Source organism: Tetrao urogallus (genome assembly GCF_951394365.1).
Source record: "Tetrao urogallus genome assembly, chromosome: 1".
NCBI lineage: Eukaryota > Metazoa > Chordata > Aves > Galliformes > Phasianidae > Tetrao > Tetrao urogallus.
In genome coordinates this window covers 49,476,343-49,498,089 of record NC_136813.1, presented here as the reverse complement: position 1 = coordinate 49,498,089, position 21,747 = coordinate 49,476,343, and the positions used below count along the sequence as shown (strand labels likewise).

The following is a 21,747-nucleotide window of genomic DNA, read 5'->3' as shown; positions in this document are numbered from 1 at the left end:
ATTTTGTTTCTGATCAAGCTAATGTTAGCAGTTGGTAAGCATCCAGGCTCAAATTCTCCTAAAATTTGTTTAGAAGCAGGAGTTCTCTTACAGCTAGATAGATATTTGTGTTTTAATCCTGTATTAGGAACCTGTAACAGAAGCTGAAAATGATGCTTATCCATCTCTATTTTAGCTCTTCTACACTGTTTCATGTATTCATGTTTCAAGACCCAAATACTGTCAAAAATCTGGGATGCAGAACTCAGCGTAACAAACAGAGATAGCCTCTGTTAACTGGGCCTGCAGAGAAGGGTCTGAATACAGTACTCCCTAAACCCCCATTTTAAAGATTTCTTTATAAATGTCCCGTATATTTCTTTATTAAACACAGATTTGGATCACATTTGGGTGGCTCTCCTATGTTTTTTTTACCAAACAACTGAAGTCCTGAACAGATTGTCGGATTTGGTGTGTGATGGGTTGTATTAAGAGGATGCTCTGATTTTCTATTTTCTATTAGACTTGAGTCTAATAAAAATACTGCTTTGGTAGCCTTGAATAAAAAATCTAGTTAATGATGATTTCTATGAGAGTTCTTCGAGGCCTCATTTTAATTATAATTCGTACGGTTGAAGCGAGCTGCGCAGAGAGCACGGCCTGCCCTCTGGCGGCTCACCGGGAAACTACCTGGAGACAGGAGAAATCTGGTGTAGTCCAGATGGAACAGCACGCAGAGTCGACTCTTCAGTGAAAGGAAGAAGCAAAGGTAAACTTCATGTAAAATGCTTAAAAACAAAAAAGGTTGAGCATGCAAAAAGGATGGAGGAAATCCTGTAGCAAGCGCGATTTGAAGGTTGGTTTAATATTTGTTACTGTTCCAATTTATATTTTAGTATAAATATGGAAAATACGTTTTTCGATGCAGGTGTTAACAAATATCTTCAATCTATCATTTTGTAAGTTGTATTGAAGCTGTCCTGGCAGGATGGAGAGAGTCTCTTCTGTCCCATGAGAGGAGATGAAGTGTCCCATAGACTCCTCAACTGAGCGAACAATCTTGAAAACACACCACATCCAGTGTCCAGAGTTCAGGGCACGCAGGGGTTTTTGCAGAGCTTGACCTCAGCTCATGGGACTGGCTTGGTTGGGGTGCTGAGGTGGTGCTGCCTGGAGTGTCCCACCCTGCCTTCACATCCCCAGCACTACCAGGGTGTGGACACCAAAATGGGGACAAGGAGGGGTCCAGCTGGTGAGCATCACTGTTGCCCATGGCCTATCTCTGCATGTCGCTTTTACCTCTCATGTTCATAACTGAGCAACCCCCAGCCTAGCCCAGTAAGGGACGAGAACTTCCACCTCCGTGGTGGCTCTCTGCAGGCGGCAGAAGGGAGATGCACTCTGGGATGCCTTCAGGTGGGTGCATACATCACTTCCCACCCACCCTCCTCTCCATCTTTCAAGGTAACCCCTGCTGAATTGGTGCTTACTTCTGACAAACGGCTCTGGATCACACAGGATTATGTAACATGCAGCTGCAATGTTTAAGTTCCAGAGAGGGAGAATTACTCGAAAACATCCCTTTCTCAGCCATTTTATTACTTAAACTTGTGCAGCTTCCAGCTCTGCGTGCTGGGCTTTTGAGTGGGTTATCCTTCTGAGAAGTTGAATTCTCTCTAGTCAATAGCTAATTGCTCTCTCAGTTGACTGTGTAGGTTCTGTGGGCAGCTAATGCCTTGCTCTGAATCACCAGTGGGTCAGGTGTCTAATTCTTCAGCTCTGCTGTAAGCTGGTGGCCACATCATTTCTGTCAGGCACGGACTGTGCTTTTGTGCAAAAGCTTATCATGAAAATTCTCTGAAGGAATTAGTGAGAGCTTAAGTCTCATTGCTGGCTGTTCAGCTGATTGCTCAAAGAGGAATTTGCTCTGATTCTGCCCCTGGTCTAGGAAAGAAGCAATGTCAAGCAACCACATCTAGTGACTGTTACTGTAAAATTGTAAGTGCAATGCTTTGACTGACCTTCTATTAAATGCTTACTTCACTTTGCTTTTGAGAGAAATTTTTTCCCCTATGGGAAGAAAAAAGAAGGAAGTGAGGAGATTCCAAAGCCATCAGCTAAACTTAATAGTGAAGATACACACAGAACCTACCATGTAGACTGCTGACATCTAGTAATTCTGAAGTACCTCCTTCAATTTTATGCAGTGCATGCAGCCCTCCACACTACTGTGTGGTTATAGTTGGGTTACGAACAAAGTAGGTGCTATGATCCTGCTCTACTTCAGTTCTCCTGCAGCTAAGATACAGCTCAGTATCTGTAAGTATTCATTATCCAGATTTCTTTGCTAAAATTAGCTTTCTAAGACCTAAGTGGACAGAAGAGGTGGTACCAGCACTGGCCATCTTTATATACTCCAGCTACCTCTTTTGGGGCCTTTTCCCTGAAAGAGCATGAGCATCAAAAGCTACCTCTGCACTGTCTTGCAGAGTAAGCCCATGCGTAAGCTATTGTACAGATCCAAAATCACACTCCGATATTAGCAGGGGAGCCTCCAAAGAAGAAACATGAGAAGAAAGCATGACCATCAACCTTCCACTTAATAGGTCTCCAGATTCACCTAACAGGAGTACCTGCAGGTCTGACTGATGTAGAATCACAGAATTGTTTGAGTTGGAGAGCCCTAAAGGCTATCTAGTCCAACTCCCCTGCAGTGAACAAGGACACCTACAGCTAGTGTAGTGTGCTCAGAGCCACATCCAGCCTGATCTTGAACATCTCCTATCTTGATTTTCACTGATCCCACTTGCGCTCATAGCAATGCTACCATCACTCCCTCAAAGTGCCCTGATGCCACTCATATGTAAAGACAGATGGGATTTGCAAACTAAGGTAATAAATGTCATGAGAGTGAGAGATGTGTCCATTATGAAGAGCAGCTCATTCTGAATGTACCAAACTACTCAGCAGAGGGAATAAGTGATCAGATCTCACCCAGAGCAGACGGTCCCTTCCTGTTCACCTCTCCTCCTTTCAGTACCTTGCTACCTCTGGCCTGTTGACAAACCCGTGAACTCTGGAGCATCTTCATTAGGCAGAATGGAAAGAAATCAGGTGCTGACTCCAGCAGTTGCCTTTGACAGCACTTTTGAGAAGTGCCAGAATAAAGGAGGCAGAAACTTTATCTGCAGCTCAGATGAAGTCTTTTCAACCCTTATCTCTGCCCTCAAGCTTTCTCACATACTAGATAAAAAAGCTTTTTCAGCACTGTGGTGGGGCTGTGGTAGGTCTCCTTCTGTGGTTCCTGATTCTCTGCGGTCATGTCACAGAGAGCTCTGCTGTCTGTTTGAATTACATTAGATGGATTGATGCTTGGCAGGGTAAGGCAAGATTACAGAACGCTCTTCTAATTCAGGAAACACAACTCCTTCTCCTCCAGCTGTACCATGTGTAGGAAAGTCCTGCTTGAAAGAGCAGTCCATTGCAACATGACGCTAAAGCTATGCTTCAGGAGCACCTCTGGGTGACCGTGTGCCTACTGCTTCTCTGACTCCTGTACTGAGATGATAAAAGTGCTCAGCTTTTTGAAAATGTCAGAATTGGTACAAAGGACAACACCAGGTTTGGCAATAGGTAAATCACTTGATTTTTTATAAGGGTTTACATTCCAGAAAATATCATCAAGGTACCTGTGTCATATGTCCAGTCTTTTCTCATGGAACTGCTGAAATGTTCAGTGATGTGGTCACAATGCCCTGTCCCATGGCTCCTTTCTCTTGGTGATTCCATGGCTGTGTCCCAGGCTGCTCCTAAGCCTGCTTCCCTGTCATCTCTTGAGTGACCAGTCTCTTTTCAGATTTATTCCTATCTTCCTCAGAAGAAAATCCCCCCCAAGGTTTCACTGTATTATTATTTTTTTTCATTTTATATATATATCTTCTGCTGGGTGACTCTTGCTTACAATATCTTTCAGCAACTTTTTTTTTTTTTTTTTTTAAAAACACAGATGCATTATTACTCAGCTATCTGTAACAGTTTCACAGTTACCTCCTCTGCCAGAGTTAACTGAAAAACATGTAACATGTATTGCCAGGGATAAGGTTGATGACTGCCTTCCTTTGGGCTGGCTGCCATTGATCTCAGGCAGAGCCTGAAGCACTTATTACATTTTGCTGGCTTGTTTCTTTCTCATTTTTACTGCAGAATTTCAGACTTCATAAGAGCTTTTACCAACGCATCTTTCAGCCCATGCTTGGTGCCTGCTCAGGGGACGGAGACCTGGCTGAAGAGCTGCTTCTGTCTATGTTGGCTCCCCTTGGGGTGCATGTTGTGGAGAGATGGTGTGCTCAGTACTTGCAGATGCATGTCAAATTCACTTGCAGTCCTTAGGACCTATGTCAGCAGCTGGCTTTGTGGTTAGCAAGTGTGCTCAGGCTTGGCATTCCCTGCTCCCACTGGCCCCTGTGGTTCAGCTGCCCAGCAGAGAAATGAACAAATGGACTCATTTACAGCTGCTCTAGGATTGCTCAGATTTGTGTCACATCCCAAAGCTGCTGCATCTCCTCCCCATGCCTGGTAAAAGAAACTTCAATGAGGTACAGAAAGCCTTCTTCTTCCTCTATAGAAGTATACACCCACTCGGTGTGCCAAACCCTACAGATTTAGAATTCAGCTCAAAGCTTTGAAAAATGCCACTTGTGTAGGCAAAGCACAATCCTTTCTGAGAAAAGGAAAAGCTGGATTTTTAACAGAAGGAAAAATCATCCTTTTATTTAGGACAGATATTCTCTTTCCTACCTCCTTTTCTTATTCCTCCCCCCCTCCAACTCTTGCCATCTGTAATCTTAGAACAAGTCTCATGATCTTGCAGATACATTTTATTTTTTTTTAATGTAGAATTTTGTTTAAAGTAACATCCCGACTGAAAAAAATTTGATCATGACATATGGAGAGAGTGGTGACAGAGCTCATTTACACTGTGTCTATCTCCTGGTAAGAAAGAATACTCTTGTGACTGCTAGGATGGAAAAAAAAAAAAAGCAGATAGAAGTCTTATTTCTCCTCTAAACTGAAAAAGGAGCAAAAAAAAAAAGGTATCTTTCATTTCAGCCTTGCCTGTATTTTTGTTTTTTAGCTTGGTCTGGGTATTGTCTAGTCATTCTTTTCTGATGTATACTTAATTGTGTTATTCAGATGGATGAATTTGTGTCAGCTCATCACATCCACTGCCTCATACTCATTTTTGCATTGGTTGCTCTCAGCCATTCAGTATCAGCATAGTTGCTATCTGGTAACCACTCTGCTGCTAGCACTGTGCAAAATTGTCCTCCTCCCCCCCCTCTCCCCCCGGCTTTTCTTGCATATTTCACAACTTTTTTCATTCAGAAGCAAAGTTAAGGACAGGTTTCACAGAGCAATATGAATGGAAATGAGAGTTTATTGCACAGCGATTGCTCGGAATATTACTTTTCTTGGCAAGTTTCAACAAATTCACTTTGCAGCCAGAGAATGTCAGACCTGTTTCTTTCCAAATTCAAAGGAGTATGTAGTGGAGCAGGCTTTCACTGGAACAGAATTTCCTGAGCTGAGCTTTCAGCTGTGGCTGTGGCATGGTTAAGGATCTTTCAATTTGTTCTAAACGGTACTACAAAATATGTAGCACAAAGAATTACTCCCTGTATTAACTGTTTGTGTTGTATGCACTCAGATGTTTAAAGACTAGACAGGACTGATGTTAAAGGATGAAAGTTCTCAGTGAAAACTCTTCTAATTAAGAGTTTGTTTTTGTATCTGTGAGGAATTTGTTGTTTAATTTGCATGAATCAATTTCCATGCCAAAAATGGATAAACATGCAATTGAAGAAAACTATCAACCAGGAAAAAAGCCAGGAAATAGAAACTCCAAACCAAAAAGCACAGCACGTCACCTTTTTCTGTATTATTCTAAGTGCATTTTTACTCGACTCATACTCTTCCTCTTAATTCAGTTGTACTGTGACTCCTGGGCTTCTTTCTTTTCTCCTCTCCCTTCTGTCCCACACTTATTTTCCTGCACTTACATCATATTGGCAATGCTCAAAATCTGCACATTTTTATATTAGCTTGGTATCTTTATCTGATGGCCTTCTGCTACGTCCAAGGTTAGCAATACACCAGAAAACATCTTAAGCCACAGTTTTTCCTGGATCACTGAGGAAAATTGTATTTCCTGGATTTATTAATGTTTGTCATGGTTTCAGAAAACCACCTGTTCTACCCATACGATCAAGAGAATGGATACTCAATTCAGAGGTGCAGATGTGACAGTACGTTCAGCAGAGTATTAAAACAACAGTGTGCTAATAAATTCAGAAAAGCCTCTGGATTTAGTATATCAATATCATTTCACTGCTAAAAACTGTTTTTCAAATATCATCTCTAACAGGTAGAAGAAGCCAGAACCTTTGCCGGGAAAGCATCTGCTGTTTTCAAACAGTTAGCTACTTACAATTTCAGTTTTTTATAATAGCTCCTCACATTTCATTCTCCTTGAATTTACTTGCATGTTGACGAGACAAAAATATCAAAACAGACTTGCAGTGTTTCATACAGGCATGAAACACATATCAGAAATCTGATAGAGAAAATGGTTGCTCGCCATAGTATTACATTCGGTTCCAGCAGGATTTGAAGCAAGGAACCAATAATTAATAGAACCCTGTGGTAGGTGCCTGAGAAAAGAATAATAATTAAAAAGTGTTATTAATTATCATATTTTTCATTATTTATAGAAGAGTGTCTGCATCATTGCAGGTAATGTCTTCTTAGGGAGGCAGCAGAATTTCAAACTGGTGCTTACACTTAGTTCTCAGACGAGTAATTGTTTTTCCTCCTTTTAGATCATGAAGCATGTACGGCAAAGTTCCCCTTGCATTAAGAGAATAAAGAATAGTGCAAAATTATTACAGCCAGAAAATCATTTTTCAGAGTCTGAAAACTACAGAAGAATTATTTTGAAAGCTCAGGTTTTCTTTTGTCTAGAATAGAGAACACAGCACACAGTACACTTTAACAGAGCAAATGCATTGCTCAAATGTTTCTTTCACTCATGCTGTTTCTAAACAGCTGATCTCTCTCAACTTGGGGACAGGCATCTCTTGAATGGGACATGCTTCATCTATCTTAGATACTCACTGTGGGTACCCAGAAATAGGTCATACAGTGCCATTAGAGATTCTTAATGGTTCCATTCATTGGCTCCATCTCCTGCCCCAGAAAGACATGGGTTTCCTGCTGCTCTACCAGGTACATAAAGAAATGTAATGGAAACCTTGACTTGATGAGCCCTGCAGAAGTGTCCAGGACATAACACAGCATGTAGAATATCACCGAATGTACTTATGTTTGGACCCAAACACCTGTCTCATGATTCAGTTCACCTAAATCTTGTACCAGGTAAGGGTAGGATTCAGTTCACCCGGATTTAGGAATTTGATTCTGTTGCCTAATCTTGGTTGCCTAAACTTCATTTGAAGATCTTGAGCACATTCTGAACAATGCCTTTAAACTTAAATCAAAATAAACAGGAGAATATTAAAGAGGCTGCATCAAATGTTTAAAGACTTCTTTTGAAATATGAGACTCCTCTGCAAGAATTAAAACAAGTCAAACAGAGTAGAGAAATGAAACAAATCCTTACAAATCCTTTTTTTTTCCTCTTTTTTTTTTTTTTTTTTAACAGATTCCAATATCTTAAAGAAGTATATTGATTTACATTTTAAGATTTGTATGCCATGGACATTCATGTAAAAAAAAAAAAAGGTGTTTATTACAGTTCAACTGTTGCAATGGAAGCTATCATTAAATCAGTTTGTAATCTCACTGACTCAAAATTAAGTGAAAATAGCATGTCGTTTTTTAAACTATCTATCTCACACATAGTCAGAGAGTGCTCCTGTCATTTTCAAGTGAATAAATAAATTACTACTGCCTGAAATTTCATGTTTAGATGCCATGACTTCTGACACTTCCACAATAGTTTTCACTTCTCTGACATATTTTAGAAATGCATTGTTTGCACATAAATATAACTGGAAAAAGAATGCTGTAAAATGAACTCATAAACTACTTTAAAGATTCATCTTACCTCACGATTCTCCAGTAGCTGGCAATCATGAGGTTAACATTACTGACCTGCAGAGAGCATATTTCATTTTACAGCCAACAAAACACAAGGCACGAGGCATGTTCTTACTTGAGGAATTTATTGTAGTCCATCAGAGAATATCAAATCCCTGTTTTCAACCACCAAGATGCATTGCCTTCAAAGTGTGAGTGAAAGGTGATGAGAATGAGAAGAATTGATGAAGATGAATAGATTTGTTTAACATGGCTTGGATAAAAATGAACTGGACAGTTTTAAGCCAGAGCAGTTATGGTTTTATTCTTTATGCTGTAAAGCAATCTAACAAAACCAATACTACAAAAATAACTGAAATGAATAAGGCATGTCAATGTCTTCACTGAGGTGTCAAGTATTTATACGTACAGTACTGAATATTAAGCAACAGTGTAAAAGATTGCCCCACACCTCATTACTGCTGTAATTATAACAGAATAAAGCGTGTGTTGTCAAGTGTTGTTTGAGAGACACTGAAGATATAAGCACAAATCTTAATAGTAAAAAATTTGTTACATATGCTTCTCCTAGAACTGGAACCAATGGCAAACTTTCACTAAATTCAATGAAAGGAGGACCAGAAAGGCTGGGGATTGTGTTTCTGATCTTCCATTGCATAGTCTTCACAGGGCAGAAATTACATTGTCCAGATTGCTGTACCACTTTCTAACTTTAGGTTGAAAGGAGAAGTTACGTTACACTGTCCTTATCCATAAACCATGGGAATAGTTACATTTCCATAAATCTTCTGATCAGCTGTCCTTAATGTTTGCATTAAAGGGCTGTATGCAAGCCACTTGCTAGGGCGTTGTGCATGACTATAACAGTTTCTAAGCTGAAAATAGCCACGAATCATTCACACAGTTTATTATACTATGGTGCCAGACCAAGGATCATTGGTACTGCCAACAGAAAGAAGCAAGAACAATGCATAATATGTGCATCTATATGTGGGGAGAATGTTTTCCTAGTTCTGTCTATTGAAAGCATAGCCAGACAAAATTTGGTGATGTTGGGTGGCAGATAGTTTGACTCTCTCATTGCTCTCTTGACGTTGCATGCTGCAGTAGATACTGCAGTGAGGTACCTATAGTAGGCAGTGTGCATATGACTTTCCTGACGAGAAATCTTTTTCATTTGAGATATTGTGCTCTCTGCGTGTAGCATTAATCAATCACAGGTTCTATATTTTAATGCATTATCAATCCAATTATGGCAAGATTGATATCAAGGTCAATGTATCTTCTTGTTTAACTGAAGATAGTCTCTTTGTTTCTCATAATAAAGGTAGCTAGAAAAACTATGGTTTCTAACATTTTCAACACAGTGTTTTTGTGGAGATACACTGATAAAGAAATTGCTGTGATTTTGAAAAGAATATCCTTAAGATCTAATAAGCAGAATTAAACTTTCATTTAATGATCAGAATTTTATGTACTGGTGTCTAAACAAAAGCAAAGCTTCAGCTATCAATCAGTGACAATCAATTAAACTTTCCAACAAGCCATTGCAAATTTAAAATATGCACATGAATAAACAGTATAATAACACTATTAAAGGAATAACTTGCTTTATACTGTTGTCAATGAAAATACGTACTCATTAATATATGTATACCATAAAGCAAGAGAACTGACAAGGTACACTTTCTTCTGAAAAGCATTATGTAGATAACATTTGCAGGCAAAAGGCAGGGCAAATAGAATTAATCTTTAAGAATGCTAGCTATTGTCTCAGTCTGTTATTGAATATTACAATCCTATCCTAACTCTCAAATGGGTTGTAAATACTAAAAAAGGATTTTTCAGTAGGCAGCAGAAGAAAGTATTGATTTAGAAAATAAAATGTATGTCCTTTTTCAAATGCCTTTGTCTAGTAACGCAATATTGCACCAGGCAAAATTGCCTTGGCTGAGCAGCAATGTCTTCTAATGCCTATATTTTAGAAAGATGCATTACAAAAAATGAGTTTAATAGAAGGTAGTTCATTATCTGGTAGTAATTTAAGGTATATGAAAGAAGCAGGCATAGCACTACAAATATATATATATATATATATATATGTAAATGACTGTCAGTACAACCCTTCCAACAAAATACTCTTGCAGTCAAACTTTTCTTACTAATGGACAGGAACACAGCAGTTCATGGTTTAACTGTTCTATGATTTCCTAATATCATCTTTAACATCCTTGACATGACAAACTGTGAAAGAAACAAGCGTAAGAAACACAGAATTCATTATAAGTCTTAAGGGAAGAAATGGTATTTACATTACTGATCAGTGCTTTGTGAAAATCACATTTACTGTTGTGTACCGGACTTAGAATAAGACTCAAGGGGAAACGGAAAAGCGATGGATTGAACAGTACCATCTGAGGTTGTCTTAAAAATGTCAGACACATCCCATATTCTTCTCCCTAGAGAAATCTGAATGCATTTCTACTAATCAAAACATTGTGGAGAAAAGTGCTAGGAAAGGAAAGATGTGGTGAAAAAGATCCAGTGGCTGCAAGGGTTATCCATGGAGTATTGTGGTGTCATGTCGTTCCTGGATGATGGACAGTGGTGGTATGATTACAGATATGTAATTCAGCATCAGGTGATACCGTTAGAAGTGAGAACCACTCTCTGTGAATCGTAAATTTCATCTTGAAAGAACAACCAAATAGGATGGTAGTTCAGATAATCAGTGTTTTAACCAATCCACTGAATTACCCAAGTCATCATTGACCGATCATTGTAGCCTGAAAGAGAGGAGCCAAGGGTTCTGAAAAGCTTAGTGATCTTCTACAAGTTTTTTTTTGTGTGTTCAAAGCAAAACCAAGAAATAATGAAATCCATAACATTAAAGCCCCCAAATACTGTGAATGAGATACTACCTAGATTGCTGTTTTTGTCTGGATAGTTCTCTCAGTAGATGTTGCCAAATAGCATCTGCAAACTCATCATTTTCACAGTTTTTTTTTTTTTCCCCAGAAAATTACAACAGCATTTCTAGACACAAAAGTTATGATCATCTCTAAAGTAGAAGACCCTGTCTGGGACTCTCCTCATTAGATCTGTGTCAAGTATTGTAGTAAACTGAGTCCTTCCAATGCCCTTTTATAAAATACTTGTATATTACTGGCTTGACTGTATAGATAGGTATGTGTGAAAATAAGTATACATAATGGGGAGGGACTCACACACATGTAATACATGAGCATGCCATTCTCAGAAATACAAAATTTGAAACAAAGTGGAAAGAACAGCAGAAATCAGACCTAGGAAATCAGACACTGAACGAGTGTTTTACAAGTGGAACTTCTGGTTTCTGATACATTTCAAGTACCAACCCCAAAAAAGTAGGCTGATGAAAGAGAAAGGGTTTCCTTATTATGGAGTTCCATGAGATAGCAGGAGGATACAGGAAACTGCACTTCATTAGTTTCTGTTTTTCTTCATTAGTTTCTGTTTTTAAATGGTTATTTTCTGCAATAACTACCAGCTATTTTTCAAGAGGTATATTAGTGATCAGTCAGTATTATCCTATACGTATTACCCTTGCTTTTTTCTAGTGACCTCTTTGAAAGCATGTACTTTCACTGATGCAGTAAGGGCTGAGACTGACAAAAAACTAAGTGCATTAATGATTAAACCTGATGGGTATTTTTTATCACTGCTGTTGCTCTTGAGGTACTTCAGTAATCTGCTTTCTGCCCTCCACAGATGTGCACCACACTCCTCACTAATTTTCTGAGCCAGCTCTCACCAGCCTTGGGAAGGCATCTAGAATTTCAAGAAAGAGCTGTTTGAACTTCATCCCCTTGTGCATATGCACACTGAAGCCAGACACAGTGCCTATCCACAGGACAGGAATAGTTGACAGGTTGAAAAATCTTATAGGGAAGATCGTAAAAGAAACAACATTAGGCAGAATTCAGAACAGTGAATACACATGGATTTCATGTCAACATCAGGGTTGGTTCAGCCCAGAAATGAAGGAGTCATAGCATAACTTTATCTCATGGGATCCCTCTCCAGGCTCCCAACTCCAGCACTGGCATGAATAAGAGGCAGTGTTGTGCCAACAAAGAGGAAGGCAGGAGAGAGTCTGGGAGAAACTTGGATCACCTCAGTCTCACCAGTGACATCCACCTACAGGCACTTAAGTGAGGTCTAAATGACAGACCTTGTCACCCCAGGTTGCCTGTGTCGGGAATAGACAAGCTCCAGCCCAGCTACAGAGATGCCCATATCTTTGGACTAACTGTGGAGGTCTAGAAAGACAGCCCTTCCAAATGCTGCGCTCCCTGAAATGCCTAGTGCTAGATGAGATGACCTTAGGCCCTAAGACAGAGCCAGTTTTCATGAAAACTGATGGGGTGAAAGGAGAAAAATTGGGTGGGAAAAGATTTCAAGCCTGAGAGAATGGAAAGGTTATCCATCAGAAAGGCATTGGTGCTCTTGGCACTGTCACACGTTCTTGCTTCCAAGTTCTAAGTCTTGAATTGGATTGAAAGTGCCTTTACAGATAATAATGCAGAGCTTTCATAATCTGTGTATCATAGTAATCGTAAGGCTGTATAAGATTGTAGTTGAAAGAAATGTCTAGTGTTGCATCCGAAGTAATTATTATAAAAAGCTATATACAGAAAAAAATTCAATTGCATTAGCCCTACAGAAAGTGACTTAAGGCATTTTACACAAAAAATACTGGGTTCTGTGAAACATATCTCAAAAATATATCAGAACAACTGTATATCAACAGTATGAATTTTTGATTCTGTCCATAGTACATTACTTCTCTGAAGTTACAAAGCCATGAAGAATCTTTTCCTTGAAAGTTCAAACTCTGCCTCATTACACTATATATATATATGCTATATATATGTAAACTGCTGTGTGCTGCTAAATGATGAAACATTTGAAGTAGTATTTGGAAATGGGAGAACTTGGGATTTTGCTTTCACTCTGACTGGAACTCTTGCAAAACAGAAGATATATCATTCAGGTATGATCTTTTAAAATTTAATTGTTTATTTAGCCTCAGATTAGGCCGAAATGTTAAAATTGGATCTGTAGAAAAGTAGGCTTAATATTAAATGAAATTTTCTTTACTCAGCCCTGTTTCTGTGTAAATCTGATTTTATTCTAAACTTGACTTGCATTTGAACATCCTCGTCAGCAACTCACATTTAACTATCTTAAATACTAATCTAGAAATACAGCATCAAATCCAGAGCTAACAATTTGCATGCTTTCAAGCGATGTTCATATGTCTGGAATCGTAAAAGTTTAACAAGAAACTATAAATGTCAATTGGAACAAAAATAAAGACATCTGACCTATTTAAATAAAATGCTTTCTTTGAATTTACTAAATGTAATAAAATTGCAAGTGGAAATTAAATTGCTTACCAACAAAGCAAAGTAACCTGGAAGGAGTGCATATATAAAAGTTCATCATTTAATTTGTTTGAGATCCCTGAACACCTGAATGCAAACTCTTCATTTGTAAATTTGTTTTCAGATTAGGAAAACCTGCAAAGAATCTTTAAAATATTTTGGAGATGTAAGTGCTCCTTTTCCTGCCTTCCCATGCACACATACATTGACAGATGATTTGCAAAATATCTTTCCTGTCTCACGCTCAACTAATAGAAGGAAGCTGAGAGCTAAACTCATCCAATTTCTCTTTGGGCAGATTTTTGAGAATATTCATGACTCCTGAGTTTGTGCAAGAAGATTAAGATAGACTGACTACTTAATTTTTGTCTGTGCTTTCTAAAGACTGTAACAGTTTCTCTATAGCTATCTTACATGCATATGATAAATATATATATATATATATATACATGCAGCCAATATGAAAATAAATCAAATGAAGCTCAAAATGTTTAAGTAAAATAAGAGGAAAAAAAAAATCCAGCACCAAACCTCAAAACAAACACTTACAGAACTGACAAGAAATTTTCCTGATGGTGCTATCTGTTAAGATAATCCTGATATAGAAAATCCATAAATTTCTTGCCACTGGCTTTGTTGGCTCATCAGCACAGCAGAAAACAATGATGCACAAATTATATTCTATAGCTACAGGGAAGACACAATGTTTTGCCACAATTAAATGAGTGAATCACATTAGTCTATAAGCTGTAATGTTATATTCAATTGAAAAAAGGTTCATCAGAATTTATGATCATCAGGATGGTCAAGAGCATATCCTTGAGCATATGCTTAGAACAGAGAATAAAAGCTAAAGGTAGATTCTGATAGAAAAAAAACAAAAAAAGCCCTATGAAAAACAAAAGAAACAAAAAACCCTAAAATAACAGCAAGTACAAAAAGAAGTGGATCAAATCTCTTTGTTGCTACATTCTCTGTCCATGAAAAGAAAAGAAAAGAGAAGAAAAGAGAAGAAAAGAGAAGAAAAGAGAAGAATAGAGAAGAAAAGAAAAGAAAAAAGAAAAGAGAAGAAAAGAGAAGAAAAGAGAGAAAAGAAAAGAAAAGAAAAGAAAAGAAAAGAAAAGAAAAGAAAAGAAAAGAAAAGAAAAGAAAAGAAAAGAAAAGAAAAGAAAAGAAAAGAAAAGAAAAGAAAAGAAAAGAAAAGAAAAGAAAAGAAAAGAAAAGAAAAGAAAAGAAAAGAAAAGAAAAGAAAGGAAAAAGAGCAGCTTGGCATTATTCCAAAAGCATAGAAGATTCTACCAAAAGCTCTGGGGAAGAGAGACAGAAAATTCATTGAGTTAAAATGGCTGAAAGGGGCTCAACCTGGAGAAGAAAACGGTCATAGGGCTGCTGGTAACTCAAAGACAGAACAGGATGTGTGGCGTGAGGAGTCAGGAGAGCCAGATGGGAATCATAGAATCATAGAATTGCTCAGGTTGGAAACAACCTTCAAGATCATCAAGTCTAACTGTAACAAATGTCAGCCCTGGGCCAGAATGATGCTTTAAGGTGAAGAGTGAGGAGCAGAGAAAAACACCACCAAAGCTCTTCTATAACCTTGTGTTTGGGGTACTTGGGAACTCTGCTAAATCTTGGTTTAACTAGTAGAACTGGATTTCTCCTAAAACCACATGAGGGTCATCTTGATAAGAAAACACACTAGATGTGTAGTGGAATCAAGTTATTTTTGTGAGAATGTGAAGGACTCTTGTTACAAAATAATTGATATTTTTTGTGTAAGACGTTAGGAAAGACACAGAAAACTGCTTTAGGTAGCAAATTCTTCCTCATGCTCTGAAAGATAAGTAGGTAAAGTACCTGGAAACAATGAAGAGGGAGATAAAGTTCTTGTAGAAACATCATTGATCTGTAAAGCTGCTTTTGGATCTTTGCAACGTACACAAACGGATGGTTAGAATTACACAAAATTCACTGACAGTTGATCAAAAGAACTGGACAGAAGTGAAGAGTACTAGAAATCCTTAGTGTGACTCCCAGTCTCTATTATTGTTAGTCCTCCTATGGTCAGCTATCTGCCTGGCATTCCTGTGAAGTCTTTGCTCCTCTCACTCATTCTTCAGTTGCAACATATATATTTCTACCAAATAATAAATTTGTACTTCTTTTTTTCTCTTTCAGACGAAGTGGATTTATCATCCCTGGAGATCTGGCATTTAAAGATCCTCTGAGTTACTGACAGAAGGCACTTCATTAAATCCATGATAAACAGTTGCCATTCTGTACCTTCTTTTTGATATCAATACTTTCTTTTCCTCATCTCTCCCAAAGGAAAAGACAACTTCTTTTGCTAAGGCATCTGTTCTGAGTTTGATAAACAAATGACACCACTAGATACTGCCTAGCACTTAAAGCACGAAGTCTCACAGATTTCCTGGTGCCAGAATAAGGGAGGAAAAGCAAGAAGAAAAAAAATAAATCCAGTGGGCCATGAAACAAGAGCCTTTCATCCATGTTGCACTGTTAAGTATCAATGCTATAGAATTAAAAGTGAGTTGAAATGAGAGCTGTTTGGAACACTGACCCTTTTTTTTTTTTTTTTTGAACTGGTTTGATTTAATGATATAGACTTCAAGCTACGGACAAATCCATGTGACTTTCTTCACCTTCTCAGCAGTATAGAGATCTCAGCTCTGGGGAAGATGGGCATGAACTGCAACTGCTTTGAAGTAAAGCTTGGACACACAAGGTGAAGACAATAAAGTCGACTTTATATGGATAATGTTGTTGTCTTACTGAAAGTCAGAAGGACATTAAATATGAGTAACTTCCATAATAAGGACTTATTTTCTCAGCCTGATTAAAGCAAAAATATTTTTCTGAAATCAATGACAAAGCTCTCATTTTCCTTAGCAGAGATGTGATTTCACTCAAACAATACACAGTTTTCTAGACAGTCACATGGGATACACAATCAGAATTGTAAACTCTGCAGTCATTTCAGTAGAGAAGTAGTAAGTACTGGTAACAAATGCTTCATGTTCAAGTTATGTTGGCAAATAGCCTGTAAGTGACTGCTTACTTACATTGTTCAACAAATTTGAATATAGTGGACTGGAAAATATTCTGACATAATAAGTTTGAGATCATCTCATTTGCCTGATACTAGAAGTTTATTTTTAAAGTCAATATAAAAGTTCTTTGTTCTCCATTAGGTCTCCTGTGCTTTCTAATGGATGAGAAAAGAGTTAAAGTCATACTGTTTTTCTTTCACACACCATATTACTGCAGCGCTAAGGGTCTTTATCACCATTTTTTCAAAAGAGTCATAATATCACATTAATGCAGTCATCACAGCCAGTGTGAGTAGCTGGAATGGAAACACTGCCTTATTTGCTGCATCACCTGCCCTAATTTTCTTGAAAGTATACATTACATTTCTATCGCATTTTGACATCATATTCTTAAATCCATAACTGTGACTTAGCCTTTCAACTTCCCTTCGAAAATAGGGGTTTTGCATGTTAACTCTCTTGAGAGTTACCATGTTAACTCTCTTAATTCTCAGAGAGCAAGTTTGAAAACCTGTGGCTTCATAAATAAATACTAGCAGTTTTAGAAATGTGAGTTTATTCTTAGTATCGGAAGTATATCCAGATGTTTGCTTCCATAATGAAACCTGCAGAAACCTGATTTTCACATCAGAATAATTTTCTGCATTCATTTTTGATGGCTTATCTTAGGACGTGAATTAAAAACAGAAACCACAACTTGAATCAGTGCTGTAATTTATTTTGTCACGTTGAAGTAATAAAAAAAGTCTTGGTGAATAAGTATAGATACATTTGGTAATGATTCAGGGTCAGTTAGTAAACTGAAGGCAACTGCTGCCCATTGAGACACTTCACGCAGCCCATCTCCCAGCAGCAGCTCTATCTCGTAGCCATCTTACATGGAAGCAGCTCAAACTGGTTCACACAGCTGTGGGAAGGCACAGCTGTAACAATGCTTCCTAAAATCACACAGAATTGGGACGATTTTGTATGAATGACACTCAGATTTTGGGAGCTTTCTCTGGACAGAGCTCTCTGATGCTTTTAGGGAACTGGGATAGATCAGCCCTTACCAGAACCCTTAGGCACAGGTTATTACTGTTATTACTGTTCAGTAGGAAATTTCTACCCTCCCTTTCCAACTGCATTTCTGAAATGCTTGAGATACAGCCAGACCCCAAACAGTCTGCACTGCAGTTACAGAAGTGTGTACTGAGGCATGAATAGAAAAATCTGCTGTATACTAAACACTAAAACTTTGGGGACAATGCAAAATGGCTTTAATTAATATTAACACAAAGATTTCTAGCACTAGTTATATGATTTGTTGCATCTAATTTTTTAAGAGCCTCCACCTTAAAAGAGCATAAAATGGCAATAACTGGGTTGCACCACATAAAGGGGTTATGCAGTTAAAGTATTTTCCCTTAGAACTAGAATCCTCTTTCTTATGCTGGTGATTGTCTTCTTTATTATTCCTTACTTTATCAGCTGTTGGCAGAAGAGAAATATTTGAATTGCAGCACACTGAAAAAATTACCTTGAAAGAAGAGTTATTGGATGTAAAGGAGGTGCGAAGAGAAGCATTGGAAATTATGTAGATTCTCACATTTATGAACATTACTGTTTTTTCTTTTCTTTCCTTTCTTCCCAATTTCATTTGCTCTGTAGATTTAATAGCTCTCTTAATCTCAGGAAAATGCAGTGCATAAAGAGAGAATTCAACCTTCTGGGACTATTAAAGAAATGTATGCCTAATACCTCATGCAAAGGGATCTCCATCTCCTGACAAGATATCACCATGCATAGTAGGAAAATAAGCAGAGAAATAATAAGGAAGACGTACATTTCTGACAGAACTCCCACAAGACAATCACATTTCAGCAGAGATTAACTGGGCCTGTTGTTTCATCAGCAATTTGTAAGATACAGTGCAAGTAGAGCAGGGCGTTTCCTACAAACTGATTGCTAGAACATTTACTTCCTCCCCCACTGAGGGCAGACTTCAGCAAAGCCCCTTGTTCTTGGTGATTCCTTTTACTCCTTCACATGATCCGAGGTCTACAAATAGGTGGAAGCACAATGGATAGCCAGTTTGGTCATCAGGTTGCCTAAACCTAGGCCAAAGTTAACACAAAGACCCTAGGAATCCATCAGCATCTTAATGTTAATCTCCACATCACGATGTGGAGAAGCCACAGTGGAGGAAATGCCTTAGCAGCTGGATTTCATTATCTGTGGATAAATTTCAAGAATGAGGATAATCAGATGGAAACAGTATCAGTTTCTACTGAATAAGAACACAATGGGACAATAAAACAAGGTTGTAGCGGATTAAAGGCATGAAAAGGATGTGTACGTTGGTAGATATGGAGGGGCCAAAGAGCTCCCTCTTTGTAGATGATATGCAAGTTCAGGAAAAACAAAAAGGAAGATTCTCTGCTTGGATCCTCTGCTATACAACAGTCAACAAACAAAACAAAACAAATGCTTGTAAGAATTGGTTTTAATACTGTTTAACTTTCTGAAAGCATTGAGTGCTGAATCATGAGATCCTCCCTAGAGTGAGCTATCAGAGTGGCAAGCAACACTGCTAAGTCAGGTGTAAAACATGCTTGGTCTGAACATATTCCAGTTACTCCTGCACACTAAATTTCTTCTTGGGCCAAGAAGAATAGATCATTATACTGTAAAGCAAACAAATTAGAAAAAATAAGAATAGATTATGAGTGGCTCAAAACCTATGCATTTTTATTAGACATACTATACAGTTAGTTTGTAAATATTTTTTGGTAAAAGTGCTTAAGCATCCTTTATCCTCATGTGCTATGTGTTTTCTACTTTAATGTCATGCCTAAATCGATATCTAATTATAATTTGAAAAGAAAAAGAGATTGCAATGGTTATGATCTACCTGCTCTGTTGTTAAATTGTAATGTGGTTGGCTGGCTTTACAGTATTTCCATAATTTATCTATACCATTTCTAGAGTCACCAAAAGAATCAGAAAAAAAGCTTCTGCAAAATCTTTTCAGCACCACATAGAATTGTCACAGAAGCTCTTTTTCTGCAGCTGATGGAGGAGGGAAATCTTTGATGTCTAACTGTTTACTCTCATTTGTCCAGGATTTAAATAGCTTCCATTTCAGGTCTTGCAATCAGATAAAAATCAAGGAAACTCTAGCCAGAACAACAGCCATTCAGGCAGTGATTATTAAAGCAATGTATCCTTGAGGAATCTGAGAGTACATTTGTCATCGCAAATAACATCTCTGTCTTTCTCTAGGTCTATCACACAAACTTCCATGCTCACACAATTACATAGAGACGAGAGAGATTTTCTCCCCCACTCTGCAAATCTGTTAAGAAATGGACAACTGGATATGTAAAAAATTCTCTTCTTTGATTTTTGTGCTGATCAGTCATTAAAGGGTTGCTTTTCAGAGTAGCACAAAAGCAGAAGAGCTGGTTGACCAAACATATTTTTTTTCACAAAGAAGTGTCAACCCTGAGCTTGTAATTAAGAAGTTAAAATCTGCGATTTATATATATTTATATATATAAAAATAGATGATCATACTAAGACTAAAAAAGTGAAAGAAATCTCCATGTCAGTACTATATATTTGTTTGTTCAGAAATTTGTAGAAGAAATCCCTGTGATACTGAAATTAAGTGATATGAAAGATGTAGTTAGATGTGAAATACTCTATTGATCTGGTCGCCATTGTTAGTCAATTAGAGAACTACCATCTTGGTAGGATAATAAACATAGTAGCAGAAAGCCCTAATTGATGTCAGAACAGTGATGAAAGGAACGAGATTTTATCACAAGAGACTATTTTCTGCCCAAACCCTTGAGGGGAGATTTGTCAGGAGAGTTGTTTAGCGTTACCACCGTGGCTGATGGTGAGCTAAGTGGAAATCCTCGTGCCAATTGCATAACATGAATAAACACTAAAAGCAGCTAGGCAAAATTGTGCTACTACTCTTTTTCTTTTTTTACTGGGCATTAGGATTTAAATCCCAGGGAACTGTAACATGATATTCTGAAGATAGCGGAGTTACTATCATACTAAAAGAAGAACTTGCTTTTCAGCTTCTCTACCTTCATACCAATCTGAAGTGGTTGGCAGGTGGATTGCAAGACATTCATCGTTGAGACAAACTCTTGTGTTGGAAAAAAATCCAGACTGCCTCTTTATAGCAATGATCATTCTGATGACCTGAATTATTCTACAGAAGTCCCTAAAGGAAATCTGGCTGTCAGTGAAGAATGGTTGCATTTTTTTCATTCTTGTCTTTTGTTCTGTTGATTTTTCAGACTTACAGGGAGCAGCAAGAGTTAGACCAGAAAGAAAACTGCTTCATTGGTTTCTTCCCCCCACCCCTCCCTTTTTTTTTTTCATTAGGGAAAAAAAAAACATTCACGGTAAGATCTTTTTACTTCTGCAGCATAAAAGGAAATGAAGCTTAGAAAGTCTCCTGTAATAAAGATCTGAGAAAGAATTCTCTCAAGAGTGGATATTCTCTTCAGAGATATCTGCAAAAAACAGGAAGCAGTTCAGTCTGGCACCTGGTGCTCTTTGGGAAAACAAAAAGGGAAGCAGGTTGCAGTACTGCTCTCTTCGCATACAAAACTGCAAGTGTTTGTGGCATGGTCCATTGTCCAATAGTGTAAGAAAAGAAGGAAGTTGACTGTTTCTGTAGCTAAAACACAGTTTTTCCGATCAGTTTCAAGATTATCTCCATTGTCTCTGCAGTACGAGGCTGATGAAGGCGAAGAGCAATGTCTGCAGTGACTGGCTGGGTCGTGTGGCCGAAGCCTCCACCTCCCTCCTGTCTGAGTCAACAGGCGGTGCTTCAGTCATGATGAAATCAAACTCAGTGGGACAGATGTCATCTGTACAGCCGCTTCCACTGCCAGAGCCACTTGTCTCATCACCTGGTACAAGGGAGTGAGGAAAACAGGGTGAGTGCCTTGGGTTAAAATGGTTGTCCTTTCTCCATTCCTGTCCCACCCAGTGCCCTGGTGGGGATGAACACCTTGGTGTAGTGTATGGATGGTAAATTTCATTCAGCAAAGCATCCAAATGAAAGCTACCATGATGGATGCACCTAATTAGGCACTTAATGTGCTGAAATGCCCTTTTGAAAAAGGAGCAGACTGCTG

General features: G+C 38.2%; 1 protein-coding gene across 1 annotated transcript in view; it reads right to left on the bottom strand.

Moving 5' to 3' along the window:
* Positions 1 to 21,316: 21,316 nt before the first annotated feature.
* GPC6 (glypican 6) overlaps positions 21,317 to 21,747 on the bottom strand; it is a gene marked incomplete at both ends in the record, with an annotated part of 726,193 nt that continues 725,762 nt past the window's right edge. Inside the window, one exon of the mRNA XM_079536577.1 lies at positions 21,317 to 21,519. Within this exon, the coding sequence (XP_079392703.1) occupies positions 21,317 to 21,519 (203 nt within the window). The remainder of the gene's footprint in view (positions 21,520 to 21,747) is intronic.